General features: G+C 47.5%; 1 protein-coding gene across 1 annotated transcript in view; it reads right to left on the minus strand.

Moving 5' to 3' along the window:
* Positions 1-22413, minus strand: part of LOC137417229 (vimentin-like) — a 67458-nt gene that overhangs the window by 15868 nt on the left and 29177 nt on the right. The window contains exons 6-8 of the mRNA XM_078770461.1: positions 22079-22204; positions 18304-18503; positions 2293-2366 (exon numbers count right to left, since the gene is read on the minus strand). Coding sequence (XP_078626587.1) covers positions 2293-2366; positions 18304-18503; positions 22079-22204 — 400 coding nt within the window. The remainder of the gene's footprint in view (positions 1-2292; positions 2367-18303; positions 18504-22078; positions 22205-22413) is intronic.

A 22413-nucleotide genomic window follows, 5' to 3' on the forward strand; every position in this document is an offset into this window, starting at 1 on the left:
CATGGCCGCCATCCGCCCCCCGGCTCCGGGACGATGTGCAGCTGCGAGGCCCAGGCGCTGTCGGAGCGCCGCACGATGCCGAGGCGCTCCAGCGCGGCAAACTTGGCCTTGGCAACGGCGAGTTTGGCGGGATCGTGACGGCGAGCCCGGGCATACACCGGCGGGCCTGTAGTGGGGATGTGATGCTCGATGCCGTGACGCACCGCCATGGCTGAAAACGTCGGTCGCGTGAGGGCCGGGAACTCCGCGAGGAGACGTGCGAAGTTGTCTGCCAATGGGAGGACGCAGGAAAACTCGGTGGGCGCGGAACGGCTCAAAGCGCATGCCAGGGAGCTGAAAGTTTCGGCGTTGACGAGACGCCGGCGTTTCACGTCGACGAGCAGCCCGTGGGCGCACAGAAAATCGTCCCCGAGCAAAGCCATGGGGACGTCCGCCGTCACGAACTCCCAGTGAAAGAGCTGGCTGCCGAAGCGGAGGGGGACGGTGCGTGGGCCGAAGGTGCGGATGGCGGAGCTGTTGGCCGCGATTAAGGAGGGGCCGCAAAAGGCGGCCCGCCTGTCCTCCGCCGAAGCGGGAATGACGCTCAGCTGGGCGCCGGTGTCGCAGAGAAAGCGCCGCCCCGACGCTTGGTCCGCGATGAATAGCAGGTTTCCGGAACGGCCGGCGTTCATTGCTGGTAGGGAACGCCGGCCCGCCCGTTTCCCGACTTGCCGAACGTGCATGGGGGTCGACATGATCGGGCCTGCTGCCCGAACCTGGTGTGGAAATAACACCAGGCCGGGTCTGGCGGGGGCTCCGGTCGACGCGTCGGGACCGGGCGACGCGGCGTCGCCGCTGCCAGTCGCGCCGGCCCGGCGGCCTCCGGGAAGGAAACTGCGTCGCGGGTGCCGGGCGGGTGGGCAGGAGGGTTCCCGGCCGCCACCCCAACGAGCTGGCTCGCTGCTCCGGCGAGCCGGCTTGCCGAATCGATCTTGTCGGCCTCCTTGGCGAGGTCGCGGGGGTTCACGATGGTCGTGCCTGCCAGGGCGACCCGTACCTGGGCCGGGAGCTGGCGAAGAAAAAGCTCCCTAAACAGGAAATCCGAGGGGTGCTCGCCGAGCAACGTGAGCATGTAGTCCATGTGTTCGGACGGGCGCGTATCACCGAGCTCAGTAAGGTCGAGCAGGCGTCGTGCGCGCTCAGCCGGGGAGAGGGCGAAAGCGCCCAGAAGAAGTGCCTTGATGGCGTCGTACTTGCCGTCAGCGGGCGGGTTCTGGAAGAAGCTCAGGCAGCGGGCGGCGGTCGCGGAGCCAAGCGCGGCGACCACGTAATGGTATCGCGTGGCGTCCTCCGTTATGCTACGCAGGGTGAACTGGGAGTCCGCCGGCGCGAACCAGACGGCGGCGTGTGCTTCCCAGAAGGTGGGCAATTTGAGGGACACTGCGGTGTCCATCGCGTGTCGTAAATTCGGCGTCACCAGTGAAGAGCAGGGCTCTTGCTTGAGACGGACGAAGTGACGGGCAAGACACAAACTCGTCCGAGAAGATGTTTATTGTAAAAACCAACTCGGGAACTCTGAAAAGCCCGTTTATCGGGCTGCATATATATATCACAACCAGAAAGCACAACCGAAACCGAAAGCCCCGCCTCTCAGGCGAGGCGCGCTTTGGTGGTCACGTGACCGACAGGTGCAAAGGATTATAACCGCACGCGCGGCACGCTTTGGTGGTCACGTGACCGGCCACCCCGGCGCCGTGGTTTGCCCGCCGGTTACGTCACCGGCTGGAGCAAGGAGATTCTGTTGCTGGTCTCGCTTGGGGGACCCATGGGTCGCTACAACATCACATTTTAGTGTTCTTCTCATGAACATTACATTGAAGATTGATACCTTCATGAGAATTTTGATAAGAAGCGACCAGAAAGGACATTTGTCATTGTAATGCATGTTATTTAACTGTCTTGATAATTAAAAGAACGAGGGACGAATTTAATTTGAGATGCCAGAAATAACTTGCCTATTCTTAAGGATAGACATGTCAATGAACACTTAGAAGTTTTATACTTCTACACCATTGTGTGCTGCACTGAAAAGTGCAGGGCTGGGAGTGGGATGGGCCCTGAGTCATCCTCAGAAATATTCAAATGTGCAGCCAGGTCCTGCAAAGCTGGATTTGAACTCACAACCTCCCAGATGGCAATTCTCTTTTGACTCCGTCACCAAACGCATGAAAAAATTGATTCAGCCAATTGCCCTTATTATTACAAACACTATTCATGTTTACTAAGCATGATGAGATGCAATGCTTTACGCACCTTGGGGAGAGAGCTGTTGCTGCTGCTCTTGCTGCTGCTGCTGCTGTTGTTGTTGTTGTTCTGGAGTGCAACTCCTGCAAATTGGGCAATGGGGAACATGCACACCAGTGATTATTTAATTGGGCTGGCCATATTCTGCCCATAATAAAGTGGAGGAACAGCCAACAAAAATGTTATACTCAACAGTCACATTATACCAATACACTAGAACGGCACTCTTCAACTTCACGACGTCGACCGATATGCTTCCGCCCACATTATTACATCATTATAATACTTGTATCAAGTTTGATTTAAATACATTCAGCTGTGCCCAAGTTAGCACATTGTCACGTGACATTACCTGTGACCTATTGACCCCAAAATTTAATCAGTTTATGTGAACATCATTATCGATACCGGTACCAACTTTTAATTTAAATCCCTTCAGCTGTTCACAAGTTCTTACATTTTTACCTGACATGACCTCTGACCATACATGGTGTTGGCCGAATGGTTAGGGCGGCTGGCTTGGGATCCTGAGGTCCTGAGTTCGGATTCCGTTGAATTAACGCCAGGGGGGTTGACTCAGCCTGTCATCCTTCCGAGGTCGGCAAAATGAGTACCAGATAACTCGTTATGGAGAGGCATTGCATCAGCGGCAGACACACCCACAGAAAAATGATGCAACCAGCAGCCAAGTGATTGCACACGAACCACACACCACTGACATATGGCCTTTGACCTCGGGACCCCCAGCATCTGATCAGTTAACTCTTACATCATTATACATATCTGTACCAAGTTTGATCCCTTTAGATCCCTTTAGCCATTCTCAAATTATAGATCTATTACAGACTTTGACCATTAACCTTTGACTGCTTGAACCCAAGATCTAATTCGCTAATCTTTACATTGTGGCAGGCACAATGATCAATAATTCCGTGCACCAATGGGTGGCACGAGCGTCCGGGCGTGGAACTGAGATACATGCCCCGCCTTTCGGCCGATCGGCCACGCCCGGGGGCAAGGCGTGGCCTCGGGACATATATGCGGGCTCGAAGGTCGAGCCCGCCCAGTGCTGATGTCTGAGCTTGTAATAAAGTGCTTTCGTTTGTACCACGCGTTGTGGTCTACCTTTTTGGAAAACGAGTTGTGTGTGCACAGCACCACACTGGTGACCGCGACTGGTTCAGCCGTCGCTGACCCCCGAACGCGCCATGGCTACCAACGCCGTCGCCGTCAAACTCCCGGAGTTCTGGGAAGCGCAAGCCGACGTTTGGTTTGTGCAGGCCGAAGCTCAATTCCAACTCCGGGGCATCACGGCGGACGAGACCATGTACTACCACGTGGTCGCCGCCCTCGGGCCCGGCACTGCCGCCCGCGTCGTGTCCATCCTTCGGCGCCCGCCGGCGACCACAAGTACGCGGCGCTCAAACGTCTCCTCCTCACCACGTTCGGGCTCATGGAGGTCGAACGCGCCGACCGCCTCCTGGACCTTCCCGCCCTCGGCGACACACGACCGTCCGTTCGGATGGATTTTATGCTGTCCCTTCTTGGAGACCAGCGCCCGGATTTCCTGTTCCGAGCACTTTTCCTCCACCAGCTACCTGTACAGGTGCGCCTCGTGCTGGCCGGTTCAAAAACAACGGAACCCTGCGCCCTGGCCGGAGAGGCGGACAAATTTTTCGCAGCCTGCGACACGCGGTCGGTGTACGGTGCTGCCGTAGTGGATCCCGGTGCGGAGGCTACAGCGCCCCCTGCTTCCCTCGTGGCCGCTGCTACGCCCCGCCCACTACCGCTGCCGCCACCACCACCGCCGCCGGCACGGCCGACGCGGCCGCCACCGCCGCAAACCTGGTGCTAATATCATGCCAGGTTCGGCCGCAAGGCTAGAACGTGCCGCTCGCCGTGTTCTTTTGACGGGTCGGGAAACGACCGGGCCGGCGCTCACTTGCGGCCATGAGCGTCGGCCATTCCGGCAGCCTCCTGTTCATCATGGACACCTCGTCTGGTCGTCGTTTTCTGTGCGACACGGGAGCGCAGGTAAGCGTCCTCCCTGCCTCCGCGTCCGACAAGCAAGCCGCGGGCCGGGGCCCCGCTTTGCTTGCCACCAACGGAACACCCATCCACACATTCGGGAAGTGTTGCCTCTCACTGCGGTTCGGAGGGCAGCACTTCCAATGGTCGTTCGTCACCACCAGCGTGCCAATGGCCCTGCTCGGTGCGGACTTCCTTTGTGCGCATGGGCTGTTGGTGGACGTGAAGCACAGACGCCTCGTCCAGGCCGAAACGTTCAGCTCGCTTGCTTGCGCGCTGAGCAGTTCGTTGGGCAGCTCCCTCAGCGGCTCACCGAGCGGCTTGCCAAGCGGCTTGCTGAGTGGTTCCGTCCCGGCGAGGTTAGTCTGTACGCTTCCAGCAGCGGACGAGTTTACCTGCCTCCTCGCCAGTTTCCCGGCACTCACGCGGCCCACCTTTTCAGCAGTGGCCGTCAAACACGGGGTGGAGCACCATATCCCCACCGTCGGCCCACCGGTCTACACCCGGGCGCGCCGCCTCGACCCCACGAAGCTCGCCGTGGCGAAAGCGGCGTTCGCCACGCTGAAGCGGCTGGGCATCGTATGGCGCTCCAACAGCGCATGGGCCTCTCCTCTGCAGATTGTGCCCAAGCCCGGCGGCGGATGGCGGCCGTGCAGTGACTACCGACGGCTCAACGATGCCACCACCCCCGACCGCTACCCGGTCCCGCATATTCAAGACTTTTCCGCCCGGTTGGCAAACATGACCGTTTTCTCCAAGGTGGACCTCATCCGGGGCTACCACCAGGTCCCCGTACGACCAGACGATGTACCAAAGACGGCCGTCATCACCCCCTTCAGCCTCTTTGAGTTCCTGCGGATGCCTTTTGGGTTGGAAAATGCAGCCCCGGCATTCCACCGGCTCATGGACAGCGTCTTGCGCGACTTATCTTTCATCTACGTCTACCTGGACTACATCCTAGTCACGAGCGCGCCCCGGGAGGAGCACCTGCTCCACCTCCGCACACTCTTCGAACGCCTGGGCCAGCACGGCTTGATAATCAACCCCGCGAAGTGCCGTTTCGGCGTCACCGCCATCGACTTCTTGGGGCACCGCATCACCAGGCACGGGGCCATCCCTTTGCCGGCCAAGGTGGAGGCGGTCAGGAGTTTCCCGCGCCCCCGCACGATCAAGGGGCTCCAGGAATTCCTGGGCATGGTCAATTTTTATCACCGCTTCGTGCCCCACGTCGCCCAGCTCCTCCGCCCCCTGCACGAGGCCCTCCGGGGCAAGCCGGGCAAAGGCGACATCGCCTGGACGGAGCCGATGGCCGCGGTGTTTGCGGGCGCAAAGCTGGTCCTGGCCAACGCCACCATGCTGGCGCACCCGGCGCCCGATGCACCGATCGCCCTCACCAACGACGCGTCGGACTACGCATTGGGCGCGGTGCACGATCAGTGGGTGAGTGGTGCTTGGCAGCCACTGGCGTTTTTTAGCCGGCAGCTTCGCCCGCACGAACGCCGCGACAGCACCTTCGACCGCGAGCTGCTCGGGCTCCACCTGGCGGTCCGACACTTTCACCATCTGCTCGAGGGCCGCCCGTTCACGGCTTTCGTCGATCACAAGCCCCTTGTGTTCGCGATGGCCAAGGTCGCCGAGCCATGGTCGGCCCGGCAGCAACGTCACCTCTCTGCCGTGTCCGAGTACACGACGGACATCCGTCACATCGCGGGTAAAGACAACCCGGTGGCGGATTGCCTTTCCCGGTCGTCGCACACGCGGTCCACCTCGGGATCGACTATGCCCGGATGGCGGAGGACCAGACCGCCGACCCCGACGTCCAGGCCTTGCGGACCGCTGTCACGGGCCTCCGCGTCACCGAGGTGCCATTCGACGTCGCGGGCACGGCCCTCTTGTGCGACGTCTCCCTCGGCTGGCCTCGCCCCATCGTGCCCGCTGGCTGGCAGCGACTGGTTTTCGACGCCATCCACGGCCTGTCCTGCCCGGGCACGAAGGCCTCCCAGAAGCTCGTCGTGGCAAAGTTCGTCTGGCATGGCCTCAGGAAGAACGTCCGCGACTGGGCCAGGACGTGCCTCGCGTGCCAGCGCGCAAAGGTCCACCGCCACACCCAGGCCCCGTTGGCCCCGTTTACGGTGCCCGAGCGTCGGTTCGACCACGTCCACATCGACTTGGTGGGACCTCTGGCCCCCTCGCGGGGGTTCACCCACCTCACCATGGTGGACCGCACCACCCGGTGGCCGGAGGCTGTGCCATTGGCGGCGATGGCTGTGACTGACGTCGCGCAAGCCTTCATCGCCACGTGGGTTGCCCGGTTCGGTGCCCCCTCGGACATCTCGTCCGACCGCGGCCCCCAGTTCACCTCGGAGCTCTGGGGAGCTGTGGCGCAAGGGCTCGGCGTCAAACTGCACCACACCACGGTCTACCACCCCCAGGCCAACGGCCTGTGCGAGCGCTTTCATCGCGCAATGAAGGCCACGCTCCGGGCCAGCCTCCACGACGGCAGCTGGGCCGACAGGCTCCCCTGGGTCCTGCTGGGCCTCAGGACGGCGCCCAAGGACGACCTGCGCTTCCTCGGCGGAGCTGGTCTTCGGACAACCGCTGCGGGTGCCGGGCGAATTTATCCCCGACTCCACGGCTCCTTGGTCCGCGGCACAACAGCGCTCCACCCTGCAGGAGACCGCCAGGAGGTTCGCCCCGGTGCCGACGGCACACCACGGTTACCCGTCCTCCCACGTCGCCCCAACTGAGATATATGCTTCGCACGACGGAGTACGTTTTCGTCCGGCACGACGCCCACCAGGCACCGCTGCGGCCCCCGTACGACCAGCCCTTCCGCGTGCTGGAGACCGGAGACAAACATTTCACCGTGGACATCGGCGGTGCTCCGGATCGTATTTCCGTGGACCGCCTCAAGCCGGCCCACCTCGATCTGGACCACCCCCCGCAAGCAGCTCTGCCTCCGCGTCGAGGCCGCCCCCCGGCGGTCAGACCCCGGCACGCTCCAGCCCCGCCGTCCCACTACCCCCCAGCCCTGCACGCATCGCCAGAGGGCGTTTCGGCCGGGTCATCCGGCTTCCCCGCAAGCTCACCTTTCAGGTGCATGGGAATTCTGGGGGGGGGGGGCGCGTGTAGCGGGCACAATGATCAATAATTTTGCGCACCAGTGGGTGGCGCGAGCGTCCGGGCGTGGAACTGAGATACATGCCCCGCCTTTCGGCCGATCGGCCACACCCTGGGGCAAGGCGTGACCTCGGGACATATATGCGGGCTCGAAGGTCGAGCCCGCCCAGTGCTGATGTGCGAGCTTGTAATAAAGTGCTTTCGTTTGTACCACGCGTTGTGGCCTACCTTTTTGGCAAACGAGTTGTGTGTGCACAGCACCACAACATCATTATAATACCTGTACCAAGTTTGAATTAGATCACTTCAGCCATTCTCGAGTTATAGACCTATTACAGACTTTGACCTTTGACCTCTTGACCCAAAATTATAACAATTTAATCTTTACATCATTATACATATGCGTACCAAATTTGAATTGGATCACTTCAGCCATTCTCAAGTTGTCGACCTATTACAGATTTGACCTTTCTCCTTTGACCCCAAAATCTAATCACTTAATCTTTACAATATTATACATACCTGTACCAAGTTTGAATTCGATCATTTCAGCCATTCTCAAGTTAAATACCTATTACAGATTTGACCTTTGACCCCAAAATCTAATCACTTATCACATCATTATACATTCATGTACTAAGTTTGAATTGGATCACTTCAGCCGTTCTCAATTTATGGACCTATTACAGACTTTGACCTTTGACTTATTGGCCGCAAAATCTAATCGGTTCATCTTTGAATCATTCTCCATAAGTGTACCAAGTTTGGTCAGAATCCCATCACTGCTGCACAATTTATCGTGGTAACAGTATTTTTTTAAATCTAACATGACCTCTGACCTTTGCCATTTGACCTCGTGACCCCAAAATATAATAAGTTCATCTTTACCTTACTATACATACCTGCACCAAGTTTGACTCAGATACCCTTAGCCGTTCTGAAGTTATCGACGTAACGAAAACCTATCACGGACGGACGGACGGATGAACAGCTGGACGGACAACCTGAATACATAATACCTCCGGCGACGTAGTTGGCGGAGGCATAAAAAGCATGGAATAGATACAGTGATTGAAATGCATAAGATAATTAAGGGTTAGTGCAAAATGCAAACAAACGGGCTGTCAACTCGCTTACGCTTATGCTAGTCGATGCTAAAGTTTCCATGGTACCTTTCCAAAAGTGTAGGTCATTGTGTTCCTGTATCCTGGCCAAATTCCTACTGCCAAGGGTTACCACCTACAGAGTGGTTACAAAGTCCCTATGCACGCATTTCGAATTTAGTTCGAATTTATCTGTATGCTCCCGTCCATTCTCCACACAAATTTGAATTTTTCTTCATGTTCTTCTGGACATCTTCTTCCACGTTGAGGGTTGGAGGTCATGAAAGCAGCCCCTGACAGCCGTTTTGAGGTCTTCAACCGTTGTTAGGCGGAGATGAGAAATTTCCTCTTTCACAATGCCCCAAAGCGAGTTGTCACATGTTGTTAAGTCCGGACTTCGAGGAGGCCACACGATTTCAGATCCACGTCCAATCCATCGTCCACTGAATTTGTGGTCGAGATGTTCTCTAACTGCGAGAGCATAATGTGCTGGTGCACCATCTTGTTGCAGGATAGCTGCTACCTCGAGACCTCTCTCACGCAGTTGTGGAACAAACCACGTCTGAAGCATGTTCAAACATGCAGTGTGATTGACACTTGTATCGAAAAAATATGGCCCTATCAAGTGATCTTCTGAAATTGCTGCCCACATCATGATATGAGGAGGATGCTGTTCAATTTCCTCATAAATATGAGGATTTTCTTTACACCAAAAATAAACATTCCTGGATCGATTGCTGAGGTAAATAGCACACTCATCCCAAAAAAATACGTATCGTCTTGATTTAATGGTGGGAAATCGCTGTAGAAGAGCCTTGCTCTAAATCAAGTCAAATCAAGGAGACTTCCTATTGGAAAAGCCTTCTTCTCCCATACCCTCATCGACAAACAAGTACACGACAAACAAAGCTATCCTGTCATGCAAACATCAACTCTTTTCTGGGCCAAGCCTTACCTGAAAGGCAAAGTGGTGCACAACCAAAATGACACTCGGCAGAGAGCATACCTGTGCCAGGCTAAACAGGTCGAAGATATTTCAAATATATTGGTCGGTCTTGAGCGTTATTCTGTCTGTCTATTTGTCAATCGCCTACTGGTCACAATTTCAAACCGATCTTCACGAAACTTCACCAGATGGTAGAGTTGGTCAAAAGGACCTATGGATTTTGAGGTCAAAGGTCATTTTGAGGTCAAAGGTCATTTTGAGGTCGAATTTCTAAAATTGACATTTTGCATCCGATTGACTTGAAAGCTGAACAGCATTTGCATATTTAATCACTAAATTGGGAAACCAACTATTTTGAGGTCAAAAGGTCAACACAAGGTCAAACTTCCAAAATCAATTTTCATCTGAAAAATCGTCAATTTTTATCCTATCAACTTAAATATTAAACACCAATTACAAAGTGCATCACTGAATTGGGTATGCAACTCTTTGAGGTCAAAAGGTCACCACAAGGTCAAACTTCTAAAATCTTCAATTTCCATCTGAAAAACAATCAAATTTCATCCAATTCAACCAAGCTTTGATTAATTGATTGTCAATTTAAATCTTAATGAAATGGACAAATTGATGTATCCATGGCAACATTTTTGGGGGTGGGGTGGATTTTGCAAGTAACATGCTCATGCTTTGCACAACGTTTTTCTTTTCTTTTGTATCCTCTGAGAGGCCGGATCTGCATCTGGACCTGAACCAAAATCTAATCTGCTTGTTCTTGTCACCTACCCAACTCATCCACCAAGGTTTGTCCAAATCTAACGACAACTTTTTGAAATATAATACCATATATCGTTTTTGGCCATCTCTCTCCGGTGAAGAATATGTGAATTACGTATTACTTTCTTTCGTAATTACTTTCGTAAAATGTAATTACTTTCGATACAAGTGAACCATGACAATTACATCTACGTATGGGTAAGGTATAGCCCGAAGTACCCCGTGGGAGACCCCACTCCCGCTCGTCAGAACTCAGGGTGGGGAACCCGATCGAAGCAAGGGTGGAAATCACTCCATTTATGATGACGAAACGTCTGATGCCCGACGTGGAGATCGGTTTCTGAGGTTTGGGGCATGGAATGTGGGGACAATGACAGGGAGATCAGGAGAAGTCGTGGAAGTATTGGTCAGAAGAAGAATGGACATATGTTGTGTGCAGGCGACGAGATCGAAGGAAGTGTTGTGTGAGAATGGTGAAGGGTAGGCAGGGACAGAAATACAAGTTGGTGTGGCAAGGGTGCCCGGAAGGCGTGAATGGTGTTGGTGTCCTGTTTTCTGAGGAGTTTGAAGACAGTGTGGTGAGTGTGACTGGAGTGAGTGAAAGGTTGATGATGGTGAAAATGATGATTGGAAAGCTCTTGGTGAAAGTCATCAGATGAAGAGAAGGACAAGTTCTGGTGTGTAATGGAGAAGCTGATGGAAAACGTGAAAGATGAGGAAGTTGTTGTGGTAGGAGGAGACCTAAATGGACATGTGGGAAGGAGTATGGATGGTTTTGAGGGAGTTCATGGGGGTTACGGATATGGTGTGAGGAATGGAGAAGTTGAAAGGTTTTTGGAGTTTGCTGATGGAGCTGATTTGTTGATTTGTAATACTCAGTTCCAGAAAAAGGAAAATAAGCTTGTAACATACACGTCAGGTGGGTCGATCACAACCGTTGACTACCTGATGGTACGTAGGCGAGATAGGGGGCACCTCTGGGACACAAAGGTGATCCTGGGGGAGGAGGCTGTTTCACAGCACCACTTGGTTGTCTGCGACTTAAGGGTGAAAGGTGCGAGGAGAGCTCTGCGGGTGAAGTACCAACCGAGAATGAAAGTGTGGAGGTTGAAAGAGGTGACAGTGAGGGAGGCATTAAAACAGAGGCTGAGTATGGTAGGGGATGATGTGGTTGAGTTTGAAAGTGGTTGGATGTCAATGAAAGATAGTCTGTTGGGAGCCGTTGGTGAGGTATGTGGATGGATTAAAGGACCACCGAGGCACTCCTAAACATGGTGGTGGGATGATGAAGTTGGAAAGAGGATTGACGAGAAGAGGAAGAAGTTCAAGGATTGGCAGAAGGCGAAGGGTATGGGGGCAGAAAAAGCAGAGCATGAAAGTTATAAGGCAGCCAAGAAGGCTGCAAAGAAAGAGGTAGCAAAGGCGCAGGAGGCATGTAGGAAAATGTTCGGAGAACGCTTGGATTCGGAAGAGGGTCAGAGAGCGGTATTCAGGATTGCAAAGCAGATAGCGAAAGAGAGGTGAGATGTGATGGGGGTGAGTTGCTTGAAGGATGAAGTGGCACAAATAGTTGTGGACCCAGATGGAATTAAAGGAAGATGAAAGAGATAAATTGAAATGCTGTTGAATGCATAGAATGAATTGGACGGCAACATGGAGAGTAACCCAGTTTTAGGACCGGCAGAGAAGATAACTGAGAAGGAAGTTGAGGAAGCGATATTAGCAATGAAGAGGAGAAAAGCAGGAGGGCCGACGGGAGTTGTGGGAGATATGTTGAACGCAGCAGGAAGATGGGGTGTGAAGAGAATGACAGAGATCTGTAATCTGGTGGTGAAAGAAGGCCGCATTCAAGTGGATTGGGAACCGAGTACCCTCATCCCTCTATACAAGGAGAAAGGTGACCCTCTGGAATGTGGCTCATATCGAGAGATAAAGTTATTGGAGCATTGAATGAAGGTATTGGAAAGGGTGTTGGAGAGGAGGATAGAAAAGAAAGTGAAGATCGACGAAATGCAGTTTGGATTTATGCCAGGAAGAGGAATGACAGACGTGCTTTTTATTGTAAGGCAATTGCAGGAGAAGTACATGGGGAAGAGGAAGAAGTTGTTTCTTGGGTTTGTTGATCTGGAGAAAGCATTCGATAGGGTTCCACGCGAAGTAGTGACATGGGCATTGGGGAAGTTAGGAGTGGAGGAATGGTTGATCAGAGTAGTGATGGCAATGTACGAGAGAGCGTGCACAGCTGTAAGGATGAAGGACGAGAACAGTGGTGAGTTTGAGGTTAAGGGGGGAGTGCATTAGGGGTCAGTTCTAAGTCCTTTACTATTTGTAGCTGTGATGGAGGTGCTGGATCGGAAAGTAAAGGAGGGTTTACCGTGGGAGTTGTTGATTGCAGATGATCTGGTGTTGATTGTGGAAAGTATGGATGGACTGAAGGAGAAGGTGAACAAGTGGAAGGAATGTATGGAGACAAAATGTCTGAAGGTGAATATCGGAAAAACGAAGGTGATGGCAATTGGTAAAGCATGTGGTGAGGTGGAAAGAACTGGGAAGTGGCCATGTGCTGTGTGCAAGAAGGGTGTTGTAGTGAACTCCATTCAATGTACAATGTGCGCTGCATGGGTTCATCAAAAATGTAGTGGTCTGAGAGGGTCATTAACCAGTGTGGCAGCTACATTCAAGTGTAAGGTGTGCACAGAGGGAGCTGCAGATGGAGTGAATGTTGAGTGGGATCTTGGAGACGGCGTGAAGCTGGAAGGTGTGAAAACATTTTGCTACCTAGGAGACATGCTGAATGGAGAAGGTGGATCAGACTTGGCAACGGTTGCTGGAGTGAGATGCGCATTGAAGAAGTTTCGGGAACTGAGTGGCACGCTGACGAGAAGGGGAGTGTCGTTGAAGCTGAAGGGAAAGGTGTATGCTGCGTGTGTGAGAAGTGTTATGATTTATGGGATCGAGACATGGGTAATGAATGTAGAGCAGCAACGAAGGCTGGAAAGGGTGGAAATGCGAATGGTTTGGTGGATGTGTGGAGTTTCGTCGAGAGAGAGGAAGACAAATGATGAATTGCGAACGATGATGGGAATAGAGCCTGTGATGGATGCTGTGAAGAGAAACAGGTTGAGAAGGTTTGGTCATGTGTTGAGGAAGGATGAAAGTGACTGGTTGAGAAGAGTGATGGAAATGAATGTAGAAGGAAGTAGAGAACGGGGAAGACCGAGAAAGACTTGGCTTAAGTTGGTGGAAGAAGAAATGCGGGCAAGGGGGTTAACAAGGGGAGATGCAGAAAATAGGGAAAAATGGAGAAGATTGTCATGGGGCCCGCAAGGCTAACCCCCGCTCTAGCAGGGAAAATGGACTTAAAATGCCTGTTGTTGTGTTGTTGTTGTCTCTCTGGTGAAGAATGACTTTTTAAAATCCTAGCATCCAGATCCGGACCTTCACAAAAATCGAATCAATTTGTCCTTCTCACAGGCCCAACCAGTCCACCATGTTTCGGTGGAATCTGTCCTTAACTTTTTGAGATATCCTGCTCACAGACAAACATCGGTGAAAACATGACTTCCATCCAACTCAGGTGGCAGAGGTAAATATTTTAAGCATATGCAAATACAAGTCCTTACGGATCGGAAAAACTGATGAATCGGAATGAAATTACAAATGCTTTTGAAGAAAAGAAAAAAAAAATCGAGCGTAAGAAATGCATTTGAATGCAAGAAGAGAAAAACTAAAATGCAACAAGTACAGATACATTCAGAGTACACCGCCCCCACGCCAAATAAATAACTATCCTCCAGCGCGGCATTGCCGGGGCGTCCGTCAATATCACCCCGCAGCTCATAGAGACTGCATTGGGAAGGAGAGGTGTTCAATAATTGATTGATTAATTGCATAATTAAAATTTACAAATAACGATCAGAAAATATTTTCTCAATCAATTGCCTAATAGCATACCTAACCCACCAGTGCTTCATCGAAGCTGTAACTTTTTGAAAATTAATGAAATAAGTCATTAATAGAATAAATTAAATAAATAATTGATTTATCAATAAATAATTAATTTAAAAATTGATTAATCACTAAATCAAAAATATCCTTTATAGCCACATCACTTGGTCACTGTCGTGTCCAAATATCAGCTTCCTAGCTCAAAAGGTGCCTGAGATATTGCCCAGATGAGAAAGAAAATAAATAAATAATAATCAGAAAATAATTAAATAATTAATCAATTGGCTAATAGAATACCTAAACCACCACAGTTTCATCCGAATCTGTAACTTTAAAAGAATTAAATCATTAATCGAATAATTAAATAATTAATCGATTAATTGATTACTCAATAAATGCAAAATATCCTTTTTGCCAAATCACTTGGTCATTGCCATGCCAAATATCAGCTTCCTCATTCAAAAGGTGCCAAATATATTGTCCAGATGAGAAAGAAAATAAATAAGCACTTAATTAATCGAAAATAATTAAGTAACTTATCAATTAATTGATTAATGCAAAAACAAAAAATAACATTTTTGCGAAAAGACTTGCTAACTATTATGCCGAAATATCAGCTTCCTAGCTCAAAGGATGGCTGAGATATCGCCTGGACAAACAAACAAGCAAGAAAAAAAAATCACTCGTAGAGCGACACTTGGCAAAAGAGAACAAAGTAGAATGGCACCCATCAAAGTAGAGTAGAGCATACAAAGTAGAGTACTTCTACAAAGTACTTCTTCAAAGTAGAGAAATCCTTTTGGCTTCACAAATAATTGGTGGTTGAATTATGTGACCTGATATGCAAATCGTCTTCAAATTTTAAGTTAATTGGATGAAAATTGACAATTTTAGAAATCTGGCCTATGTTGACCTTTTGGCCTATGTTTATCTCAAAAATAGTTGGTGGTTGAATTTAATTTGTGGATTTGAAAATCCTATTCAGATTTCAAGTCAATCAGATGAAAATTGAGGATTTTAAGAATTCGAAAAAAGTTTGTTGACCTTTGGCCTATGTTGACCTTTTGGCCTATGCTGATCTTCAAAATAGTTGGAGGTTGAAATCAATTCGCTGATATGAAAATCCCATTCAGATTTCAAGTCAATCGGATGAAAATTGAGGATTTTTGAAATTTGAAATGGTTGTTGACCTTTGGCCTGTGTTGACCTTTTGGCCTATGTTGACCTCAACAATAGTTGGTGGTTGAATTCAGTTTGTTGATATGAAAATCCTATTGAAATTTCATGTCAATCGGATGGAAATTGAGGATTTTAGAAATTTGAAAAAAGTGGTTGACCTTTTGGCCTATGTTGACCTTTTGGCCGATGTTGATCTGCAAAATAGTTGGTGGTCGAATTCAGTCCGCTGATATGTTAATCCTATTCAAATTTCAAGTCTATCGGATGAAAATTGAGGATTTTAGAAATTTGAAGAAATAGTGGTTGACCTTTGGTCTATGTTGACCTTTTGACCTCAAAATGATATAAGATTTTGTCGAAACACGAACTCTACTGTTTGGTGAAGTTTTGTGAAGATCGGTTTGACACTGTGACCTGTCGGCAAGTATAAGTGAGCGGACAGACAAACACACACACACAAACTGGAGTGACCATCATACTTGTCAGTTTTTTTTTGGCCAAGTAACAATAAAACAAACAAGAAACTGGAGTGAAAACTAAGTACTCCCTTTAAGCGTGCGTTATTGTTGGGTCCCTTTGGTGCTCCGGCAATGACAATGCATCGAACGAACCAATAAGAAACAGAATGAAAAGCAGAGTGGAAAGAGCAGGGTAAAGGGACAAAATAGAGGGAGACTTGGAGGAATAAAAGACATGGGGAAGAATGAGAGCAAAAGGAGGAGATTCGATAGATACAGCCGCAAATTCTCAATCACATAAATGGAATGGAAAAGTAGAGAAGAAGCAGAAATGGACCCAACGATGATAATAAAACAAGAAAGAGCAATCAGAGATTGCAGACCCTCACCAGGACATGTTTGTGTGGTATATTTTGTGTGGTATTTGTTAGCTGCTGTGTCTGTGTGGTTATTGATGACGTCGATTCATGTTCATACAGCACACAAACAGACCCTTCCTCTTTTATTGTATCGATTCATATTCCAATCATATGTATTTTATAGACGTACTCACATTCCAATTGTACGTACTCTATAAACGTACGCAAATTATAATAACACATAACCTACAGCTAAAAACACGTTCCCAATAGCATGTACTTTATTGACACACTCACATTATTCATTGATTTTGATGTTCCCACACATTTTATTGAGTGTTGAATGCCGCCAAAGGAGTTTATTGGTCCGGGTTATACTGGGTGGTTTGTCATTGCCTTCACAGCATTGTTTGTTCATGCTATATCCTTTTAAATATTGAACTTCAAGCAAACCTTTGATTTTCGTTCCTGCCTTCCAACCGGAAAAACCTTACAACCACGTGACCTATGACATCAAAATTTTACACCCCGGATATGATTGGGTAACGGATCAAGAATGTGAAGTTTCGTGTTGATCGGACAAGGTTCGTTTTTTTTATTATCGAAGATGGCTACCACACCACGTGACCTATGACATCACCATTTCACACTACCTGCAGCAATATTGTGAGGTGATGTTTTGTAAAATTTTGCATCGATAGCGTAAGCCCTTTCAAATAAACTATTTTTTTAATATTATCCTTAAATCCAAAATGGCTGCCAAACCATGTGACCGATGACGTCTTTTTTTTTCAACATTATATCCCCACAGTTAGTGGCACATACAGTTAAAATTTCGCATAGATCTGTTAAGTGCTTTCAAAGAAGAACAATAATTTAATTTATGCAGTTTTTGCATAAAATCCAATTGGCTGCCAGACAGTGTGACATATGACTTGATCGTTTTCAAACTTTATTCTCCACAGCTAGAAGATCATGTGTGTGGAGTTTCACATCGATCGAGTAAGCCATTCTCAAAAATAAGATTTGTTGAAGGTTTTCATTTTCAATCCAATATGGCTGCCGAACCACGTGACTGATGACGTCATCAATTTAATTCTCAGTCACCTACAATTTTTGTGTGGATCACGTTTAAGAAATTTCAAACTGATTAGATCAAGCGTTCTACTTGTACAATTATGACGTCATAATGAAGGCACCGATGACATCATCAGTAACATATCTTATTCCCCATGGGGAGTACTTGACAATGAGTCTTGTTTCATTTTATTCCATGGAGTGGTTTTGGAGATTATAGAGGTGCAAACTTTTTTTTTTTTTTCAAGATGGCGCCCATACAAAGTGACCTATGATGTCATAATTATTTTTAAAAAAATAATTCTACAGGAGGAGATCTTCTTATGGTGGCGATTTGTCAATCGGACCAACAGTTGCAGATTAAAAACATACTCACATTCTGTGTGGACAAACAAACAGACAGACGGAGACAGACAAACAAACAGACGCAAATGCAATGCCCTCTCCTCTGGCGAGGGTAATAAAGCATGACTTTGCAGAAAGCATGACAACATTTGTATTCATCATAGTGAGTTTCAGCTTCCTTGCCCAAAGGATGGCTGAGATATTGCCCGGACAAACAAACAAACACCAAACAAGAAAACAAGCAAGAAACTGGAGAGAAAACCGAGTACTCCCTTTCAGTGCGCGTCATTGTCGGGCCCCCTTCGGTGCCCGGCAATGAGGTCCTGTAGCGCCTGGAGATGGCATAGGAAAGGAGCGGTGTACAACAAGCAAGAAACTGGAGAGAAAACCGAGTACTCCCTTTCAGTGCGCGTCATTGTCGGGCCCCCTTCGGTGCCCGGCAATGAGGTCCTGTAGCGCCTGGAGATGGCATAGGAAAGGAGCGGTGTACAACAAGCAAGAAACCGGAGTGAAAACTGAGTACTCCCTTTCAGCAGATGTCATACATACATACACAATCCGACACACCCCGATAAATAGTGAGTTGCAGAAGATAGGCAAAAGGTGAGGTGATGTCGCTGGAAGATCCAGTTACAGGCAGGAAGAAGCAACTTTAAGAGGTGATGGTGCAGTTTGTTTCTTACCTTTTCTCCGCGCCCTCTAAAAGCTTACGGTACGCTACAATTTCAAAATCCAACGCCATCTTCACATGCAGCATTTCCTGATAGTCATCAACCTTCTTGGCCAGCTTTTCATTGAGCTTTCGGATGTTTTCGTTTTGGTCGCTAATGGTGTGTTGATGGCCAACGGCTTTGGAGTCAAGCTGCTCTTGCAAGTACTTATTCTGGAAGGCAGAAGGAAAGCTCGTGTAGCAAGTTATACAGGAAGAAAATTCAAAGTGGAAAGCTTTTTAATTCGCTATTTGTTTCACAAGTGCAATAATCTCTCAATATATAGAGAGTTACATTCCTTCAAATCCCTCTGTTAGGTGAATTTCCATATATCAAATTTAATTAGCCCATACACTCCCATTGAACAAATGGAGATAGGTTCCTTCGGAACAAAATCTTACCTCGACAATGCAAACAAGATCAAAAGTCTAACAGCGGCGTAGCCGGGCGTGTAAAATATTATAAACCACAAACACACGTGATTAGCATTTTTAACAGTCGCTAATGCTGCTTATAACATTAAACGAAGAAATTTGGAGGAATCCCGACATCCGTGAGGTAAATTTTACTTACAGAACTGAGGGAAGATCTACTGCAATCTATATACCACACAGAGGTTGGGTACTATAAATTAGATTGGGTTAGAGTAAATGTTAGAGGTATCAATGGTGAATGAGTATGTTTATTTGAACCTAAAAATAAGCAATTGATGTCATAAATGTTTATAAAGCAGTCCGTGACATGTGGTTTGTCGATAACCGTTTGACATCAATTGCTTATTTTTAGGTTCAAATAAACATACTCTCATCCACCATTGATGCATACACATTCCTTCAAGGTGAACAACACATCCGCAGATGATGGGTCTGCATTGTCATTTCTCGTGCATCCACAGATGGGTCGGGCGACCCATCTGCGGATCCGCAAACGGGTCAAACCCTTCGGCCGATGGGACCGATCCACAGATGGGTTCCAACATATATACACATGGGGTTTTTGTTTTTGTAGATGCAAAATTTCCGTTATAGTGATTCTTGCTTCCATATGTCAAAATTTAATCCCTAATTACTGCTTTCCATTACAACAAACACCCGTGTGTATGCATTTACAGTCACGTGAAAAAGTAAGTACATTAGTACACCCCATGTAAAGTTTTGACTTTTTCAACAAATTTCAACATACAGCTATTTGATCTTCATTTCAACAATATTGATAGATAAAGCTGATATAATATAACAAATATCATGAAACATTTACATTTTGTAGTCCATTGTATCTATCTATAATTCCAGTAATCTCTGTGTGTATGTCCGTGTGTCTGTCTGTGACCGCTGTTTCTCGACAACCACGGGTCCGATATACTTGAAACTTGCCAGGTATATTGCTGGGGACCCGAGGATGTGCCTTTTCAAGGTTTCATATTAATCGGACAAGTAGTTAGCGAGCTATGTCCAAAAAACGATTCAACCAATCAGAGAGCAGCGAGCTATCACGTATGCCGAACGTGGCGAACAGACTCTGCCTCGGACGGCACATTTGAGAGCGTATTCATTTATTTCACGTTGGCAAACTATGTTGGCGTTAAACTATGTTTTAAAACTAATTAAAACTAATTACCGAGCTATGGCGATTTCTTTACCAAACTCCGCAAGCCGTTCGCTTTGGACCAAACCATTTCATGTAAATAGAGGGGGGGGATTGTCACCGTACTCGCAAGCCGTTCGCTTTGGACCAAACCATTTCATGTAAATAGAGGGGGGGGATTGTCACCGTACTCGCAAGCCGTTCGCTTTGGCTTTGCGAATGGACCAAACCATTTCATGTAAATAGAGGGGGGGGATATAATTTTAGATATATATATAGTACGGGCATGCCCTAGTAATTTAAATTTCCATAAATGCAAATTTCGCATGTGGAAAAAGTAAGTACACCCTTGGGTCTAATAGGTGGTATTGCCCCCTTTGGCAGAAACAACTTCAAGTAGGCGTTTCTTATAACTGTCTGTCAGTCTCTGACATCGACTGGGAGAAATTTTTGCCCACTCCTCCATGCAGAATTCTTTCAGCTGTGCGATGTTTGAGGGGTTTCTTGCATGCACAGCTCGTTTCAAATCCCCCACAACATCTCGATGGGATTTAGATCCGGGCTTTGACTTGGCCATTCCAGAACACTCCATTTCTTTCTTTTCAGCCATTCCTTGGTGGATTTACTGGTATGTTTAGGCTCATTGCCATGTTGCAAGGTCCACCTTCGGTTGAGCTTCAACTTTCCGACAAATGGCCTCACATTATCCTCAAGTACCCTCTGGTACAATGAAGAATTCAAAGAGGATTCTACGATGGTGAGCTTCCCAGGCCCTGATGCAGCAAAGCTGCCCCAAACCATAATATTTCCACCACCATGCTTTACAGTTGGTATCACGTTCTTGTGGTCAAATGCTGTCTTTGGTTTTTGCTGAACATGTCCTCTGGTACTGTGGCCAAACAGCTCTACCTTTGACTCATCTGTCCAGCGCACATTGTTCCAGAAGTGCTCGTCTTTGCCGAGGTGTTCATTGACAAACTTTAGTCTTGCCCTGATGTTCTTTCTGGACAGCAAAGGTTTCCTCCTGGCACACCTCCCATGTAGATCAAATTTGTGCAGCCTCTTTCAAATGGTAGACTCGTGCACTTTGACATCAACAGTGGCAAGAGCTACCTGTATGTCCCGTGATGACATTCTGGGGTTCTTAGAGACTTCTTTCAGCATCTTGCGGTCTGCTCTCGGGCTGAACTTGCTGGGGCGGCCAGGCCTGATCAAGTTGGCAGTTGTTTGTAATCTTCTCCACTTGTAGATGATCTTACGGACAGTCGAATGATTGATTTCAAATTATTTGGAGATCTTTTTAAATCCCTTCCCAGACTCGTAGGAATCTATAACCTTCTTTCTGAAGGCCTCAGAGAGCTCTTTTGATCTTGGCATGGTGACGCCGCACACTTCAACAACAAAGAGCAAACCAAACTAAATGTCTGAGGTTTAAATAAGACAGGTTCCTCCAAGATCCGCTTTAACGATGTTCTAATCATTTGCACCTGAGCTGGTGCATCTGATTCTAATTTTAGGTATTTGAAGTAGTGATAAATGTCGGGGTGTAATTACTTTTTCCACATGTGAAATTTGCATTTATGTTTATTTAAATTATACAATGGACTACAAAATGTAAATGTTTCATGATATTTGTTATTTTATATCACCTTTATCTGTCAATATTGTTGAAATGAAGATCAAATAGCTGTATGTTGAAAAAGTCAAAACTTTACGTGGGGTGTACTTACTTTTTCACATGACAGTATATTTTTATATATATACACACATGGGTATTTATATATACACATATAGTACGAGATTTCTCTATATATTTTTATATATATATATATATATATATATATATATATATATATATATATATATATATATATATATATATATATATATATATATAAATATATATATATACATACATATATATATATATATATATACATACAGTATATATATATATATATATATATATATATATATATATAATTATATATATATATATATATATATTTTTTTTTTGACATGCAAAATTTCCGTTATGGTGATTCTTACTTCCGTATGTCAAAATTTAATCCCTAATTACTCATTTCCGTTGAAGCAAATTTCCGGATATTGAATGTCCGTATAATTGAGGGATTAATGTACTGCACTTTCACTTTCAACATACTTGTGCGTTGAGAGAGCCTATCTCCCCCTGCAGGCTCTGCATTTTTTCGCGGTAGCCTTTCGCCTCCACTTTAGCTGTGTACAGTGCCTTGTTGTTCCGAGATTCAGCCTCCTGCAGGTCAATCAACTGTTACAAACGACATGGAAACAGAAGCACATCATTATTTGCAGAAACGGTGTTGCAACCAAGTGTTGAGGAAAGATGTCTGTTTTTTTTTTTTTTTTTTTTTTTTGTATGCTGAATCGAGGCTCGTGAAAGAGCTGACATTTACTTCACAGACAAATCAACCAGACCAACAAAATATATAAAAGAGGGAGCGGAAGACAAGATGGGGA

Source organism: Myxine glutinosa, chromosome 1 (genome assembly GCF_964187855.1).
Source record: "Myxine glutinosa chromosome 1, kmMyxGlut1.1, whole genome shotgun sequence".
Lineage (NCBI taxonomy): Eukaryota > Metazoa > Chordata > Myxini > Myxiniformes > Myxinidae > Myxine > Myxine glutinosa.